The sequence below is a fragment of the Bombyx mandarina genome, chromosome 17 (genome assembly GCF_030267445.1).
Source record: "Bombyx mandarina strain Sakado chromosome 17, ASM3026744v2".
Taxonomy (NCBI): Eukaryota; Metazoa; Arthropoda; class Insecta; order Lepidoptera; family Bombycidae; genus Bombyx; species Bombyx mandarina.
Window position 1 is genome coordinate 10687812 of NC_143223.1, and position 19891 is coordinate 10707702.

General features: G+C 37.5%; 2 protein-coding genes across 2 annotated transcripts; both read right to left on the reverse strand.

Moving 5' to 3' along the window:
- Positions 1 to 125: 125 nt before the first annotated feature.
- mRpS23 (mitochondrial ribosomal protein S23) lies at positions 126 to 8863 on the reverse strand. The gene is made up of 3 exons (XM_028171222.2): positions 8723 to 8863; positions 6563 to 6727; positions 126 to 509 (listed from the first exon to the last, which is right to left on the reverse strand). The coding sequence occupies exons 1-3, from the start codon at positions 8764 to 8766 to the stop codon at positions 236 to 238; spliced, it is 483 nt and encodes a 160-aa protein (XP_028027023.2). The 5' UTR covers positions 8767 to 8863; the 3' UTR covers positions 126 to 235.
- LOC114240611 (uncharacterized) lies at positions 7433 to 8849 on the reverse strand. Its single transcript, XM_028171221.2, has 4 exons — positions 8723 to 8849; positions 8281 to 8655; positions 7978 to 8178; positions 7433 to 7665 (listed from the first exon to the last, which is right to left on the reverse strand). The coding sequence occupies exons 2-4, from the start codon at positions 8535 to 8537 to the stop codon at positions 7500 to 7502; spliced, it is 624 nt and encodes a 207-aa protein (XP_028027022.2). The 5' UTR covers positions 8538 to 8655; positions 8723 to 8849; the 3' UTR covers positions 7433 to 7499.
- Positions 8864 to 19891: the final 11028 nt, after the last annotated feature.

The window sequence follows — 19891 nt, forward strand, 5'->3', positions numbered from 1 at the left end:
AACGGCATGTGTATGCTTTACGGTGCTTACGGTGGTATAACAATTTATTAAAACACAACGAAAACGTTTACCCATTATAAATTCACTTGCTTGTTATGCCGACGTAATCAAATAAAAGCACAAAGTGATCTATTTAAAATGACTAAACATTTATTTTACTAAAGCTTCTTATAATGTAACTACAGTAATAAAGCACCACAGTTTCGGTTGTGTATTGATTCTATAAAGCAGCACCTTATTTGTTGTTGAAAATATTTTTTATATCAGCTTCAGCCAATACTTGGGCTGTAACGGAATCAGGATTTTTAGGTGTAACATTCAATTTTTGTGCAGCATAGCTGTGGCGTTCGACGGCTACTGCTTGTGCGGCTTTCTCAATGATTTCATCTTCAGGAATGCCTTCTGCTTTTAATTTATCGTATTGCTGTACAAGACGTTTTGTTTGAGTTTCATTACTTTGATTTAATAGGCTTACTGGTGCTAAACCGTAACCGTTTGAATGGAATTTTCTGCAAAAATAAAAATCTGTGTAAACTTAAAATCAGATTGGAGGTTTATATCATAATAGGTAAGCACATAATAGACAATAGACATCGAATAAAATACCACAGAAACATCTGTACGTTTTGTTGATCTTGGGGGCAGTTTCTATATGTAGTTATAATGTTCGCGAAACCATCCGCGACAAACAAATTAAATAAGGTTATGATGATATGCATAATTACAAGGGATGGGGAGTAACGTGCCAATAGGTGACACGTGACATTATTATATACATTTTATACGAAATAGACCTCCATAGAACAGTACAGACTAGGTTTTTTTGTCGATTCAGGGTGGTTGAGTGATCGAAGCAAGTGTTTTGGTTATTTATATAATTCTCGGGTGTTTTATTGGGTTCCATTCCTTGTTGATTAACTAATTATTAGTTTTGTGTTTATATAAGTGTGTTGTCTTATTTGTAAGTATTATAATATAGTAGTTTAGTGTAAATAGTGTAATTATGAACGGCGTCGACCCCCCCGATCCCGGGGGAGGTTATATCCTTGACCCATCTAACTCTCCAATCCCAATGGACACGGAGTCACTACATCCTTCAAGAAAAAGACAAACTCCCCCAAATTCTGATTATTCTTTACCTCAAAAAAAAAATACAGTCGCGCAAGTTATCGGATCTGTTCAGTCTGTATACACTCTACCAGAGTTTGAGGGCAACAGAAAACGGTATTTGGATCAGGATGTTGCTCCCTTTTTAATCCACGTAAGTAAAGATTGTGAGATTTCGTCTAGTTCTTCGCTTCGCCCAATTAAGTTCGGTCACTTTTTACATCACAACAATATCAAGGACGTTGCTAAAGATGGTGTTAAACGTATCGGCCGAAACCGAGTCTCAGTCCAATTTAAAACTGCTGTTGCCGCAAATTCCTTCCTAGATCACCCAGGTCTTGCCGCAGCCAAATACAATGCCGTTATACCTTCTTATAATGTGACTCGCATGGGTATTGTAAGAGGCGTTCCCGTAGAGTGGACCTTAGAAGAATTAGTTTCTTCCATTGAAGTTCCTGATGGTTTTGGACGTGTCATCAGAGCCCGACGACTCAATAAAAAATCATTTGAAAACAACACTCCTATTTGGACTCCTACTCCGACAGTTGTCCTTACATTTATTGGCCAAAAGCTTCCTGATAGGGTTTACTGCTTTTTCAATTCCCTCCCAGTTCAGACATATATTTTACCAACTATTCAATGTAATAATTGCTGCAGATTTGGACATGTTGCTACGCAATGCCGGTCAAATGCGCGTTGTTTTATCTGTGCGAAATCTCACTCTGGCATTGAATGTAATAGTTTATCTCCGATACCTACCTGTTTGTTTTGCTCTGGTAACCATAAAGCCATAGATACATCTTGCCCTGAGTATTCTAGACAGAAATCTATCAAACTGGTGATGTCACAAGAGAACATTTCATACAACGAAGCAGCAATCAGGTTCCCACAAGTTAGAAGATCTTTTGCAGACATTTCTCGTACGCCTCCCCCCCTTTTTCCCACTCAATCTTCCCAAACCCTAACCCAACCTTCTCCACACACCCAAGCCATATCCAATTCAGTCTCGTACCGTCGCACTTACTGTACACAAAAATCCCCCCCAGCTCCGGCATCCAGTCCAGGTTATGATAGGCAAGCTCATCAAGCAATCGTTATTACTCCCCCTTCTAGTCTCCCTAATGGGAGTGCCTATCCTTCAGATGATGTATCTCCCAATGACAATCTCCTGGAACTCTTACTGTCTACAATTTTGAATATATTTTCCCGTTTTGGGGACTTTGAACTACCGAACAATGTCATGTCTAAACTTACTGAGCTTAATAAAATTATTAAAAATGCCCAAATTCCTACAATGGAATTGTCACAGCATTCGTCACAAGAAGAATGATATCATCACTCTTATTAACAAATACAAACCTTCTATCTTTGCTGTCCAGGAGACATGGCTTAAGCCTGGATCCAACTTTAGGATCCCGGGTTTCTCATGTCTCCGGGACGATAGATCAGATGGTTATGCTGGCTCTGCTATTTTAGTATCCAGAAATGTGATATTTAAACAACTCTCCCTTCCTTCCCACAGTAATAGCATTTTTGCTGTTGCTGTTAGAGCTAATAATATTTCTTTCCTCTCCATCTACATCCCTGAACCTAACTTAGCTATTCTCTCTGAATTAAAAACTATTATTACAAGTCTTCCTCCACCTATCCTTATTCTTGGTGATTTTAATATTCACCATACATCTTGGGGTTGTTATTACTGTGATTCTATTTCTTTTCCTTTTCTTGATCTCTGTGATGAACTAGATTTGTGTTTACTGAATGACGGGTCCCCTACTCGCAGAGTTCCTCCATCTCAGAATCCAAAGACTGCTGTGGACCTTTCCTTAACTTCTCCTTCCTTGGCTTCTAGCCTCTCCTGGTCTGTCCTTTCTTCCACTCACGGTAGTGATCACTTTACTATCATTCTGTCAATTCCTGATTCCCTTCATTCTATTCCTACTGCTTCCCTTCCACCTCTCTTAAAATTTAATATTCACAGAGCTGATTGGTCTCAATTCAGATCTCATTTAGATCAAGAGATAATGAATATTCCTTTGATTAACCCTGTCAATGTCCTTTCTTCTTACCTAATTTTCAGAAACGCTCTTCTTTCTTCTGCTGCTAATTCTATACCTCTCAAAAACACTGTTAGATGTAAAATCCCTTCTCCTCCGTGGTGGGATTCGGAGTGCACTCAAGCTTGCCAGAGCAGATCAGAGGCAGAGAATGCTTATTCGGTTGCGATGAGCTCGGAAAATTTCATCTCTTACCAGAGAATTGCTGCCAAGACTGTAAGGCTTTTATCAGAAAAGAAAAGATTTGGTTGGTTGCGTTTTTGCGAGGAGCTTTCTCCTATTACTCCCCCTTCTAAAGTCTGGAAGAATATGAGACGATATCGCTGCTCTGTTCCTGCTCTTGTCATCTCATCTAACGATCCTTCTGACTGGATTGAACATTTTTCTTGTAGGTTAGCTCCTCCCTCTGTACCTTGCTTGGAAGAAACCTTTCCCTCCGCTTTTTCCTCTAATTCTACTGATGATTTTGAGTCTCCTTTTTCTTGGGAGGAACTTTCAGCTGTCTTGGAGGGTTTAAGTGATTCATCCCCAGGAATTGACGGGATTCCATACTCTTTTATTTCCAAAAGCAGTAACTCTGTAAAACGGGTATTCCTTTCCATTCTTAATAATATCTTTTTATCTGGAACTCCACCTGACGAATGGAGGACTCAGATTATCATCCCTATTTTAAAACTTGGAAAGCCCAGCTCTGACCCTTCTAGCTATCGGCCAATCGCTTTGTCCTGTACAATGGCTAAGATATTGGAACATTTAATCAAGAATCGTTTGGAATGGATTGTGGAAAATAGAAACATATTAGCTAAATCTCAGTTTGGATTCCGAAAAGGTTTTAGTACTATGGATAGTTTAAGCATATTTCTAACAGACGTTCGTATTTCCTTCTCTAAAAATGAGTCTTTAGTAGGTGTTTTTCTGGACATATCATCTGCGTATGACAATGTTCTTCTTCCAGTGCTCAGGCAGAAAATGCTCCAGCTGAGTATTCCTGTGAAGATTGTAAACATAATTTTTAATCTCCTGTCTCCTAGATTCGTATATATTCGTGCTCCAAATTATTCTTCCTCTCCCAGACAGCTGTGGAAGGGGCTCCCCCAAGGGTCAGTCCTCAGCCCGTTACTTTACAGTATTTATACGTACGATTTAGAGCTTTCGGTTAATTCCTTTTGTCAAGTTCTACAATATGCTGATGATCTCGCACTCTATGTTTCTTCTAAGAATATTGATGAGGCCTCTTCTCGCCTAAATTCAGGTATAGGCTATCTCCAAGACTGGCTCTCAGACCACGGTCTGTCCCTATCTATTCCTAAAAGCAAAGTGGTTGTTTTCTCTCGGTCCAGATCTTGTCCTAACGTTTCAATATCTTATGATCAACATAATTTTTCGGTTGTAGACAATGTGAAATTTCTTGGTGTTGTATTAGATTCTAGATTAACTGGTGTCCATCATATTAATCATATTGTTAAAAAATGTGAAAAAAATATTAACATTTTGCGTTCCTTATCTGGTGTCTGGTGGGGCTGTCACCCCTATACTCAAAAACTTATGTATAACGCCTTAGTACGTAGTCACTTAGACTATGGCACTTTCCTTCTGGAACCTTGTAACAAATCTGCTATGAGTTCCCTTGACAAACTTCAATCTAAATGTCTGAGATTAATCTGTGGAGCTATGAAATCGTCACCTATTAATGCTCTTCAGGTAGAATGCGGCGATGCTCCCTTATTCCTTAGAAGACAATACTTATCTGACCGGTTCCTTTCTAAAGTCATTCAATCCCCTTATCATCCTCTTATCTCTAAACTTCATATCCTTTCTGATTTTATCTCTTCTAATAAATATTGGTACCACAAGGATTATCCCTGCCTTTTCAATAGTTTTGTCAGCTATCTCCGCCTTCCTTGTCCTGTATTTCAGTATCAAAAATTTCCTCTTTTCGACATCTCTTTTAAGGCTCTTATCTTTCAGCCTCAAGTTCTTTTAGATCTCGGCATAGAAAAAAAATGTAATTCTGCAAATTCCCAGTTAAATAGATACATTGCCAAGCATTGGCCCGATTGGCTCATCATTTACACTGATGCTTCTAAGTTGTCAGACCAGGGTTGTGTTGGCTCCGCTGTCTGGATTCCCAAATACAATATGATTCTCAATTTTAAATGCCCCCCTCAAGCTTCAGTCTTCTCTGGTGAGTCCATAGCTATTCTGGAAGCACTATCATTCATTGAGTCCCATAAACTAAATAAATCTGTTATTCTTACTGATTCTAAGAGTTGTTTACAGGCTATCGTTGCTAACCAATTTAAATCTAAATCTAAATTTCCTTACATACTTAAAATTAAAAATTTACTTTTCAGCTGCCATTCTAAAAACATTGAAGTTGTCCTTGCTTGGTTGCCTGGCCACAGTGGCATTTTAGGTAATGAAACTGCAGATCTTTGTGCCAAAGATGCCACAACAACTGGCTGTATGGATCATTACAGAATTTATTCTAATGATTTAATCCCAATAGCTAAACAACGATTGCTTTCTTCTTGGAATTCTTGCTGGCAAAAGACTAGTTTTTATAAAGGTAAACACTACGCTGATATTCAAGGCTTTATTCCTCCCCGACCTTGGTTCTGCAACTTCAAAGATTTACATAAACGCGTTACAAGTACGATCTGTAGATTAAGGCTAGGCCATACGTGTACCCCCGTCCACCTGGCTAAACTTCATATCAGGGATAGTTCTATTTGCGAATGTGGTCTTGACGAAGGCTCTCCAAATCACATGTTTTTCAGTTGTCCTCGTCTATCTTCCTCCCTCTATGATCTCCTTCCTCCTGATATTCCTCGCCCCATTGATCTCAAATCTCTTCTTTCCCTTGTCAACTCTCCTTTCGTTTATATTCTTAGTTCATTCATTAACCAAAATAACATTAAGCTGTAGTTTGTCTGTCTTTTATCGAACTAACCCCTGTATATATATTGTGTGCGTCTTATTTGTTTTAGGTAAATCAACAGAGATCCTGTCATCAAACATTCTTAGCTACTCACTTAATTTTTAGTGAATATCTGTGACCTTGCTCGTTCACGAAGCCCGCTATAGAAAGCAGAGTATTATATACACTTGACATTGGCGAAATCTAAAAGGAAACGCCATAAACCTAAGAGATAGATAGATAGACCTCCATATCTACACTCATGTAGAGTATAACATATTGGCTTGTGCTTACACAGTATGCGCTACTGTTCACCTCGAGACTTTTCAATTTTAAATGTCATAATGAACTACATTCACTTTGTTATGTCTATGGACTCCGGTCGCCATTAAACCCTAGGAAAAACGCGATCTCCTTTGGCCATCTGCTTTAATAAAAATTAAAGTTTGTACATATGTTTTATGACTACCCAACTTACGCTCTTAAAACGTCTTCCTTGTATAAGATTGGTCGTATTTCTTTGACTACAAGATTAGGACGTGCATATTTAGGTTCGGTGATTGGAGGGAAAGCTTTGTATACATCAAACCACAAGGGTCTGTCATCAGGTTTCATTGCTCCTCGACTAAGAAGACCTTCAACTCTGTAACAAATAACAAAGTCGTTTTGTAATAATTTTTGTATAATTGAGATAATAATAATTACACATAAAAGCATTTTTCTATTTCAAATATTTTTCCTTGTCACTTAAGCTTTGTGGCCAATATCGCAAATTATCCCACCAATGTAAATAAAACAGATATGTTTATGTTTATATCTCTCGAAATCTGAGGAGCAACCTGATGGTGAAAGATCCATCATCACTCATGTGCTCATCAGAAATACTCAAACCACAATACCAGTGAGGATTTTGCTTTTTATTATATGATTTTATTCTTCATTGTAAATATCCTACAGCACTAGTGTTTGCCCATAAACGAAATATCGCTTCCCTCTGTTGAGGACTGACAAAATTTTAGAAGCAGATGTAGCTTTATCTTCCCTATTACTTTGATAGTAAATACTGCTCAAAGCCATTATATTTTTATCCTCTGTGAGCCTGATGGAGGAGTAGTAGCAAAGAGGAAGACTATCTAAGACTATGTACCGGACTCCAATGTGAATATAAGACAGAGAAAACAACAAAGCTACCTGATGAAAATAAGTGACAACACAAAAAAGTATGTGGAGAAAACCCAATTAACAGAATGTCTGAACTCTCAGCAAAATCATCAACATCAACATCTCAACTAAGTATCTATTTTTTCTGTTTATATCATGTACAATTTCATAAACAAAACAATAAGTATTATAAAATTTCATTTTATTCTATAAGGTACATACTTAAATGAAAAAAAAAGAACTGTCATCAACATTCAAAAATCATTTTGCATGGCATGAAATATTGTTCGACGCATTGCTTCCCATCCACTACGCTTAGTGTCTAATACTAGCTTCTGTTGTAATTTTTTTATGTCTTCTGCAAGCTCATCTGCTAGTTGATTTGTTTCTGCTTTATGTTCCGACTGCATCTCATCGCATCTAAAAAAATGAAAAGTTTTGTACTCTTCATTAAATATAAGAGGTATAAGGTTACTGGTGGTAAGACCTCCAGTGAGTCTGCACGGGTAGGGACCACCACCCCTATTTCTGCCGTGAAGCAGTAATGCATTTCGGTTTGAAGGGTGGGGCACCCGTTTTAACTATACTGAGACTTTAGAACTCTTATCTCAAGGTGGGTGGCGCATTTACGTTGTAGATGTCTATGGGCTCCAGTAAACACTTAACACCAGGTGGGCTGAGAGCTCGTCCACCCATCTACGCAATAAAATAAAGATAAATAAAAGCTTTTACTGTTTCATAAAGGAATCATGAATTTCCTTCAATGCTTTCAATATTTGCTTGTGAGCAACTGTTGCTTGCTGTATGCACTTATTCAGCGCCGCAGTTAGTTGCTCCAGTTTTTGTTCATTCTCCTTCATTACAGTATGATCACTCTCCAGTTGTGATATTAAATCAGAAAGACACTTGAAAAGGTTTTCATTGCTTTTCTTCCTAAAAATAATATATATATTATTATATCAGTTCAAGTTCAGGGTTTTTATTGATTAACTAGAATATAATAAATTTCATTGACCAATATAGGCACGCACTTACCTCGAAATTAATTGTTGATCCATAACGTCTAGAATCTTTTGTCGAGATTGTGTACTAGCTTCAATATCAGCTTCAATTTTTCTTTTTTTATTTCCAAGTTGATTGATTTGGGGACCATCATCTACTAAATTGTCTGGTTTTGCGCGCTTAATAGTTTTCTTAGTAAGCGGCGAATCTTTTAAGAATTGGGACTCGTTCATCAAATCTTTTATATCTTCTGATATAAATTTCGATTTTCCACATTTCTTTGAAGACATTATTATTTCCACTTTACGAATATATTAACTTTAATAACTTCAAATTGCGTAATTTTTCCCGCGAAGTCGTACAATTTTTTCCCGCGTTTGTTGTGTTCCAAATGTTCCAAAATAATTTCTTAATTTGAAATTGTACACACTTATTAAAAACATTTTTTTTTCAATTTTTAAGACAAAGTACTCACCTGGTAAATATTGTACCAATTCTTTCCAATCTGCTACTGGCCATGTTAAGAAATTTTTTCTAAAATTATTAGCCCGATTAAGATATGTTTCACTAATGCTAACGAATAATCTTTTTTTAGATTTTTTAAACTGGGTATTTTTATTAAGTCAAGTCAGGTTAGATTAGATTCCAGTGTTAGTGTCATACAATCATACAATGTATTATCTATGTTCCACAGATTTTAAGCACATTGAGGACTTTTTGGCGGGAACGCGGGGAGTGAAGTTGTGTGATTTGTTTTATTTTGTCTATTTAGTGTTTCTTCGGGTTTAAATGTGTAATAATGGTGGTTTATTAACCGTTTAATATCTGTGAAAGTGCACAAATGTGGGAAAATGAAACAAAGCCGCTGGACGTAACTTCTCGGGATCCTCCAAAAAGTCCACTGAAAAAATCTTAGTAAATGACCACCATTTTACTGAGATTAGATTTCATCTCATATCATCTCATTTAATTTCATCCCAGTTGATTAATGTCTCAAATTAATCATTATCATTTCATAATATCATAATCATTATAATATCATTTTTTATAAAATTAAGAATATACATTAAAATAAGAAATGACTTAAAGGTCTCAGTTACCAGGTCATAAAACTCTTAAAAAAAAAAAGCACATTGAACTTTTTGGCGGGAACGCGAGGAGTGAAGTTGTGTGATTTGTTTTATTTTGTCTAATTAGTGTTTCTTCAGGTTTAAATGTGTAATAACGGTGATTTATAAACTTTTTAATATTCGTGAAAGTGCACAAATGTGGGAAAATTGCCAAACAAAGCCGCTGGACATAACTTCTCGGGATCCTCCAAAAAGTCCACTGAAAAAATCTCAGAAAATTACCACCATTTTACTGAGATTATATTTGATCCCATATCATCTCATTTCATTTAATTTCATCCCAGTTGATTAATGTCTCAAATTAATCATTTTCATTTCATTTCACTCCATATTATTATTTTTCATAAAAATAAAAATATTTATAATAAGACATGACTTACAGGTCTTAGTTACCAGGTCATAAAATCCCTTTAAAAAAATCTAAGCACATTGGTACACTACTATCAACAGAGATCCTGTCATCAAACATTCTTAGCTACCCACTTAATTCTTAGTGAATATCTGTGACCTTGCTCGTTCACGAAGCCCGCTATAGAAAGCAGAGTATTAAATACACTTGACATTGGCGAAATCTAAAAGGAAACGCCATAAACCTAAGAGATAGATAGATAGACTACACTGATAACACAGGTTCATCCAAGCAAGCCAACGAAACACCCGTTTTACATGCTTGTTTTTCCCCGTACCTATTCGCTGGTAGCTTATTTCCCCTTCGCGCGGATTCAACCTGAGAGAATTTGCTAATGCCGGCCGTCAAACATTCATTCGCAAACCTAGCGGCTGTGCAAATGGGTTCGCATACTCAATTTGCGAACCCGTTTGCGCTTCCTCCCACACGTTTACGAATGTCTCACGAATTTCTCCTCCTTTTTAATTCGTCACTAGAACATTGAAGAGAAAAAGAGTTTTGAATTCTTTCCCAGACATCATTAACAGCCATGCTGTTTTTATGGGATTTCTTTTGACGAAGATACGCTTCACAGTAGACGTCACGAACTATGAAAATGGCGATACGTCCGTTACCTTCGCAATCGTCGGCGCAACTGGGCAAACGAATGTGTGGGAGACTACGCGAAGGTCGCGGTTCGCGCGCTTTGATGTCTGTTAAAAAACCGACACAGCTTGGAAAACCACGAATGCAGCGAAAACTTTGCATAATCATTTGCAAATGTCGTCCTACACTTACGAGTTTGCGTATTCGTGCGCATGTGAGTGACCGGTGTAATACTAGCCCTAGCAAGAGTAGTGCTTCGTAGAATTCACTACTGGATCGGAATCGCGACCCACTGAGAAGGCTCTGTAAATTTGGCTTCCCTTTTTTTGATTTTCGGATTTTTTTAATTTTCAATTATTTGTTCGTCGTTTGTTCGTTAATGCTCGAATGTAAAAATTGTTTGTTCGTCTTTTGTTTATTTATAATTAATTAAATAAATGATCACCGTTAAGTGGGCCCCCTTTACTAAATATCTTTATTTTTATCGCTCAGATTAATTCATTTTGATCAATTATCGTTTGTTCGACGACCATTGGTGATTGCTCGATCATAAAAAGAATTAAATTCCCAATTAATAATTAGTTTATATTAATGTAATACCGAAATACTTCACGAGATGGCGTTACAAAAAATCCCTTTCCAAAACTATAAAACCGTTGTGATTGTCTACTGAATAAATAATATTTATTCGTAGGTGATTGTTTAAGATGTTATGAATATTTCAGTTTTGATTTCATCAAAATAACTTGAACTTTACTACTGAATTCCGAAAAAAAATCAAATTAAGGCTGAGTTAAGTTCAGCTTTTTATTTAAGCCTCTTACTGTAGTTTTTAAATTACATTTATGCGGATTGATGTTTCAAAGCTTTTAGTTTCAATTTTAAAATCTGAAATAATTAAGAACAGCGTCATCCACCGTTCACATTTGAAACAGAATTTAATTCGGTTTAAATTTGTAAAAGTTGATGTTGATTATTATTACACTAATTAATTGAGCGTTTCATTACCTTTTAAGCTGAGTGACTATTTATAATATATTTTATTCTATTGTCTATTTTTGTTAAGTAATAAATGAGCAAAAAATAATACTTAACAAAAAGATATGAAATCCGAACAAAAACAGTTTCACTGTAAAAAATTGCGCCAAGTCCACGTTTATACAACTCATCTCAATAACATTTGCACTTTACAAAAAAAATAAGACTTCAATAACTTTCATTCTCTACAAAAAGATGTGAAATACAAAAAAATACCAAGAAACCATTATAATGTTGAAAAAATAATTTTTTTTTTGTTGAAAATTTAAAAATTAAAAAAAAAAAAATAATCGTACTTGGCGCACGTCATTGAGTACCCCAAATTTTTTCAGGATAAATGAACATCCTTTCAATGTTTAGAAATTTATAAGTCGGTCAACCTATGAAATGCATAAATGTAATGAATTATTATTTCATAATAAGCTTTACAGAAGCTAGGTAAAATCGACATCTCATACGTATGTTATTTGAATTTTTTAATTTCCCGCTCATCATTTATGATTTGAACTAAACACCCTCTCATGTTCGCTTATACAAACTACTTACGAGTCGATACGTATGCATACGTTGGCTTCAAAAAATTTGAAAAATTCTCAAAAATGTTTTTCAATGGGTAGAAAAGAATAATAAAGTTTCAGCTGAATGAATCTAAAGGGGTCGAACGCAAAAGTGGTCGATTTGGCATATAATAGCCCATATACATATTTGTAATTATTAATACGAGTATTGTATGCGGGAAGTTCAATATGAATTTAGTGATATTCAAAGTATATGCATTTCGAACATCTCCTAAAGGATATATTTACAAAAACCGACAATCAGCAGAATCTAACGAGAAGCTTGTTGTTCAAGGTAAGTTCGTCGATAAAATACCTCGTGGACGAAGATCCATATGCTGGACTGATCAAGTGATAATCCTTACTAAAGCCTCACTTAACAAGTGCTTTTTTTTCCTATCTAAGCTGATAGTCTTGAGAGACCACTTCAGCGTAACCTTAACTAGTAGGTGAGCTCACGGGGCTCAAACCGGAGTGATGCTAACACGAACCCTAGCAAGATCTACCACCGAATCTAGATTCGGTTAACTAGTTATTACCGAATTTGAAACGCTGAAAAGACTGAAAAGATCCGGCGAGAAACTAACTCAACAGGTAATTTTTTTATTTTTTTTATTGCTTAGATGGATGGACGATCTCTCACAGCTGGTGTTAAGTGGTTACTGGAGCTCATTGACATCTATAACGTAAGAGCGCCACCCTCCTTGAGATATAAGTTCTAAGGTCTCAAGTATAGTTACAACGGCTGCCCCACCCTTCAAGCCGAAACGCATTACTGCTTCACGGCAGAAATAGGCAGGTTTTTAAGTCGTTTTCGTTGCAAACTCGCACTAAGCACACAGGACGGCGGTATATATCCGTGCGAGCTCACAGAGCCCTCCACCGTTAGTAATTACGTAAATTATATTTTTTGCGAATTTCGTTTAAGTAACACGATATTCCTTCATAATCAAAGTCATTCGTGAGCATGTTCTAAGTAAACCTGGTGGTAGGACCTCTTGTGAGTCCGTACGGGTAGGTACCACCACCCTGCCTATGTCTGCCGTGAAGCAGTAATGCGTTTCGACCTATACAGGGTGGCCGGATCATTGACGTCCAAAAAAAAATTTAGGTCTCTCGTGTCGTGGGGTATCCGAATCACCCCCATGTATGTTCCGCGATTTTTGATAGTTTTCGAGTTATGATATATGTTACCTTTATGATTTTTTACCTTTATTTTTATGACGTTACCTTTATTTTTATGCTGGTGCGGCTAGCGCCAGCAACTAGCACCAGCCGCTAGCTCTAGCAACAAGCCCCAGCCGTTAGCGCCAGCATTTAGTACCAGCCGCTTGCACCAGCCGCTAGCTCCAGCCGCTTGCACCAGCCACTAGCTCCAGCCGCTTGCTCCAGCCGCTTGCACCAGCCGCTAGCTCCAGCCGCTTGCACCAGCCGCTAGCTCCAGCCACTAGCTCCAGCCGCTTGCACCAACCGCTAGCTCCAGCTGCTTGCACCAACCGCTAGCTCCAGCAACTAGCACCAGCTGCTAGCTCCAGCACTAGCACCAGCAGCTATTTCCAGCCGCTTACACCAGCCGCTTGCACCAGCCGCTAGCTCCAGCCGCTAGCTCCAGCTGCTTGCACCAGCCACTTGCCCCAACCGCTACCACCAGCCGCTAGCTCCAGCAACTAGCACCAGCCGCTAGCTCCAGCAACAAGCTCCAGCCGCTTGCACCAGCCGCTATCACCTGTTGCTAGCACCAGTCACTTGCACCAGCCGCTAGCACCAGCAGCCATTACTGCTTCACGGCAGGGTGGCCAAAAAGCGGGAACGCGAGGAGTGAAGTTGTTCACACACAGTTTGCACAGCACGAAGTCTGCCGGGTCAGCTAGTCATCAATAAAGCAGTCCACAAGACCACTTTAAAAACTGTGAACGCATTAAAATTAACGATTCTTCTAAATAGTTTGATTGTGAAATAACACAGGTTCAGGTATCCGGTATGCGGCACAGAAATATATCAGCTAGCACACACTATTTACGTAAAAGCCTACATATTTGATGCCAGTAAGTGGGGAACCGGTCGGCACATCCCGCGTGTGACACATGTGCCGCGGGCATCAGTCAAGCGTCGCCGCTGGTTCATACGTGAAGCCGGGGTTGTCGATTTCCATTATTTAATTCTAGTAAAATTGTCGAATTTTTTTTATTGCTTAGATGAGTGGACGAGCTCACATATCACCTGGTGTGAAGAGGTTATTGGAGCCCATAGACATCTACGACGTAAATGCGCCACCCACCTTGTGATATAAGTTCTAAGGCCTAAATTATAGTTATAACGGCTGCCCCACCCTTCAAACCGAAACGCATTACTGCTTCACGGCAGAAAAAGGCAGGGTTGTGGTACCTATCCGCACGGACTCCCAAGAAGTCCTGCCACTAGTAATTAAATTACGCAAAATATAATTTTGCGGGTTTGATTTTTATTACACGATATTATTCCTTCACCGTGGACGTCAATCGTGAACATTTGTTGAGTATGTATTTCATTAGAAAAATTGGTACCCGCCTGCGGGATTCGAACACCGTTGCATCGTTAGATACGAATGCACCGGACGCCTTATCCTTTAGGCCACGACGACTTCAATTAAATTAAAAACATTAGTGGTCGTCCGGTAGTCGAAATTCGACCATAATAAATTGAATTGTTGTGATGTAATCTGAAAGGTCGGTATTTTACTGATCCATATTCGTTTCCAAAAAGCACATGACCAAAGATCTTAGCTGGAAAACTGAAATGTAATATTATTTATTATACTCGTATATGCAACATTACATGAATTAATAACAACTAATGAACGTCCAGTGGTCGAAATTTAACCATAATTAATTTCAATTATAACTTTGAACATTATTATGGTTCTATTGTCAAAGAGTTCTATAATCACAGATTTCACAAATACACTATAGGCAAATAATATTAAAGACAAACAATATTATTCTATTCTCAATTTGATCACAGATTTTATCAATAAACAAAAGAGTATAGTAAAATGTCCCTTCGGAACAAGGTGACACTTTACAAAACTTGCATAAGGCCCGTCATGACTTACGCGAGTGTGGTGTTCGCTCACGCGGCCCGCACACACATAGACACCCTCCAATCTCTACAATCCCGCTTTTGCAGGTTAGCAGTCGGAGCTCCGTGGTTCGTGAGGAACGTTGACCTACACGACGACCTGGGCCTCGAATCTATCCAGAAATACATGAAGTCAGCGTCGGAACGGTACTTCGATAAGGCTATGCGTCATGATAATCGCCTTATCGTTGCCGCCGCTGACTACTCCCCGAATCCTGATCACGCAGGAGCTAGTCACCGTCGACGCCCTAGACACGTCCTTACGGATCCATCAGATCCAATAACCTTTGCATTAGACACCTTCAGCTCTAACACTAGGAGCAGGCTTAGGGACCTCGGTAGCCGTACTCGTCGAACTTGACAAAGAGTTCGCCGTGCAACCTAACCCATGAATCAGCTCGTTGAGTTTCTAGCCGGATCTTCTCAGCGGGTCGCGATTCCGATCCGGTAGTAGATTCATTCGCGAAGCAGCTACTCTTGAGCTGTTAGGTCTCCTTCAGAGGCGCTCGGGTACCTGTTAGCAAATCCCACCCCTCCTGGCTGAGCCATTGCTCGCCCACCTGTCCTGGTGAAACTGGAAAGGCCTCCGGGCCACCAGTAATCTTTCAATCACAAAAAAAAAAAAAAAAACTTTCACTGTATATTAAAGCAAAATGGTTTTTTCTCGGGTTGAAATTCTTCCGAAAAAATTTGGGGTACTCAATGACGCACGCCAAGTACGATAATTTTTTTTTTTTTTAATTTTTAAATTTGCAAATATTTTTTTTTTATTTTTTCAACATTATGACGGTTTCTTGGTATTTTTTTGTATGTCACATCTTTTTGTAGAGAATGAAAGTTATTGAAGCTTATTTTTTTTGTAAAGTGCAAATGTTATTGAGATGAGTTTTATAAACGTGGACTTGGCGCAATTTTTTACAGTGAAACTGTTTTTGTTCGGATTTCATATCTTTTTGTTAAGTTTTTTTTTTTTTTTTTTTTTTTTTTTTGCCTTTGTAGGCAGACGGGCATACGGCCCACCTGATGGTGAGTGGTTACCGTCGCCCATGGACTTCAGCAATGCAAGGGGCAGAGCCAAGCCGCTGCCTACCGCTTAATACTCTCCACAAGCCTCGTTTGAAGAAGGACATGTCATAGCGCTCGGGAAACACCGTGGAGGGGAGCTCATTCCATAGCCGGATGGTACGTGGCAAAAAAGATCTCTGGAAACGCACTGTGGATGACCGCAGCGGCTCCAGGTAGTATGGATGAACTCTACTCCGGTGGCGGGCGGTGCGATGGTAAAAACGAGATGCTGGTATCATCTCGAACAATTCCTCAGAGCACTCCCCATGGAACATACGGTATAAAATACAGAGGGAACCGAAGTCCCTCCGCAGACCCAGAGGCTCCAAAAGTATTATTTTTTGCTCATTTATTACTTAACAAAAATAGACAATAGAATAAAAATAAATTATAAATAGTCACTCAGCTTAAAAGCTCATGAAACGCTCAATTAATTAGTGTAATAATAATCAACATCAACTTTTACAAATTTAAACCGAATTAAATTCTGTTTCAAATGTGAACGGTAGATGACGCTGTTCTTAATTATTTCAGATTTTAAAATTGAAAGCTTTGAAACATCAATTCGCATAAATGTAATTTAAAAACTACAGTAAGAGGCTTAAATAAAAAACAAAATGTGTGCAATTCACACGTGGTAGAAGTGAAACCTTCCAAAATTAAAATACAATTATCCTAAACGTCTTACGTATATGTAAAATTTTGTCATTAGTAAATAATTGTCAGGTAGCGCCCTCTGTGAATTGATATTTTAATTTCACTTTTTTTTTTTTTTATCCTACCTAAGCTGATAGCCTTGAGAGGCTATGTCAGCGTAACCCTAACTTTAGTAGGTGAGCTCACGGGGCTCAACCTGACGATGTTGCTGACACTAACCCTAGCAAGAGCCGTGCTTCGCAGAATCTACCATCGGATCGGAAACGCGACCCACTGAGAAGATCCGGCGAGAAACTCAGTGGGCTGTGTCTGAGAGTTAATTTACTCGTCGAGCCCTTCGTCGCAAGCGACGGGTTCGACGAGAACGGTGACCGGTGCTTGAAGTACCTAAAAGCACCGTTAGTGGATCGGGAGGATCCGAGATGACGTGTTTTGGGCGACGTCGACTGCTTTCCATTCTGTCCGCAGGATCGGGAATGTAGTTACCGGCGGCCACGATGAGAGGGTTCTCGTGTCGTGCCGCTTTATCGAAGTGGTTAATTTCACGTATAATCCTAAATTTAAATTCACTATAAGAGCTTTCATACACACATTAGTATTAAAAAATCTCACAGATGGCGCTGTATTAAATAGTATGTATATTTCTGTCTCATTCTTTGCTGGCTTCATCCTACACATTTTTGTATTTGTGTCTCTTACCTGTCGTTTTTTCCGTTGCATCCGGTTTGAAATCACAACGATTCTAAAGAAGTTTTCACTTCAAAAGCTGAACTTAACTCAGCCTTAATTAGAATTTTTTTCGGAATTCAGTAGTAAAGTTCAAGTTATTTTGATGAAATCAAAACTGAGATATTCATAACATCTTAAACAATCACCTACGAATAAATATTATTTATTCAGTAGACAATCACAACGGTTTTATAGTTTTGGGAAGGGATTTTTTGTAACGCCATCTCGTGAAGTATTTCGGTATTACATTAATATAAAATAATTAATAATTGGGAATTTAATTATTTTTATGATCGAACAATCACCAATAGTCGTCGAACAAACGATAATTGATCAACATGAATTAATCTGAGCGATAAAAATAAAGATATTTAGTAAAGGGGGCCCACTTAACGGTGATCATTTATTTAATTAATTATAAATAAACAAAAGACGAACAAACTATTTTTACATTCGAGCATTAACGAACAAACGACGAACAAATAATTAAAAATAAAAAAAATCCGAAAATAAAAAAGGGGGGCCAAATTTATAGAGCCCACTGAGAAGATCCGGCGAGAAACTCAGCGGGCTGTCTATGGGTTAGTTCGTTCATCAAACTCTACGTCGTAATCGACGAGTTCGACGAGGACCGGTGCTTTATGAACACAATTGTGTTTATGAACGTTTGCTGTGTTGCCTCGGCAACGGCCGTCTCTTTTCGGCAGTTTTTGTAAAGTAGACAAACTTATCTTCGACTAGAGTTACCATAGTTACCAGAGTTACCATAGTAGAGAAATATTTATGTACTATGGTAACTCTAAAAATGATTTTTTTTTCCCCACCTATTCACTGAAGTATACTTTATAGGTCTCTCAAATATAATAAGTGTATAATCTATGTATAGGTCTATGCACCTATTCTAGTAAGGTCGAGGAGGTGAATGAAGTTAGCCCCTCAAAAAAATTTTTTTTTCCTATTTGATACTTATTTTCTATTAATTCGTTTGTTCATCATTTGTTCATGATTGTTCACTGTTAATAATTGTTAGTTCTGCAGTTATTTATTTAAAAAAATATATTTAAAAATATACCTACAAGTTAGCCCCTCTAATGCAATTTTTAATATTTTTTCATCCTTAATGACTCTTAAATATTCATTTTCGATTGTTCTTATATAAAACACGTTTGTTCTCTTTCGAAATAACTCGTTTTTTGTTTAATTTACTATTTTTATTAGTTGAATAAATGTATGCAAAATATGTGTACTGCGCATGCGTCAACTATAATGCCTAAACTTTCTACGCGGTTTTAATCGTGAAAAAAAATCAAATATAAATCCTGAAGGAGCAATTAATTGGTATACAGTTTAATTAAAAAAATTAAAAAATAAATAAATGAAATAATGTGCATTGGCGTTAAGTTAGACCAAATACATTTTTTCCATCCTCCTACTTATCGTTATGAAGGTATAAAAAAGATAGGGAGTTCACATAGGTAATATAAACAAATAAGTAAATATGTTCATTATTTATCTTTCAAGAGATAATATAGGTATACATTATAATAACTTTTTTACTCAGTCGAAATTATATTCCTAACATTAGTAAAATAACATTTTAATACAATAGGTAAGAGGATGGAAAAAATGTATTTGGTCTAACTTAACGCCAATGCCAATGCACATTATTTCATTTATTTATTTTTTAATTTTTTTAATTAAACTGTATACCAATTAATTGCTCCTTCAGGATTTATATTTGTTTTTTTTTTCACGATTAAAACCGCGTAGGAAGTTTAGGCATTATAGTTGACGCATGCGCAGTACACATATTTTGCATACATTTATTCAACTAATAAAAATAGTAAATTAAACAAAAAACGAGTAATTTCGAAAGAGAACAAACGTGTTTTATATAAGAACAATCGAAAATGAATATTTACGAGTCATTAAGGATGAAAAAATATTAAAAATTGCATTAGAGGGGCTAACTTGTAGGTATATTTTTAAATATTTTTTTTTAATAAATAAATGCAGAACAAACAATTATTAACAGTGAACAATCATGAACAAATAATAAACAACGAATTAATAGAAAATAAGTATAAAATAGGAAAAAAAAATTTTTTTGAGTGGCTAACTTCATTCACCTAGGTCGAGGCTACTAGATACTCGAGAATTCTAAACTCGCCAAACCAGTAGGTGAGCTCACGGGGCTCTAGCAAGAGCAATGCTTAGTAGAATCTACCACCGGATCGGAAGCGCAATCCACCCAACCCTGAGAAGATCCGTCGAGAAACTCAGTGGATGTGTCTGTGGGTTAATTTACTCGCTGAAACCTTCGCTGCAAAAGTACCTACTGGTTCGAAGAGAACGAT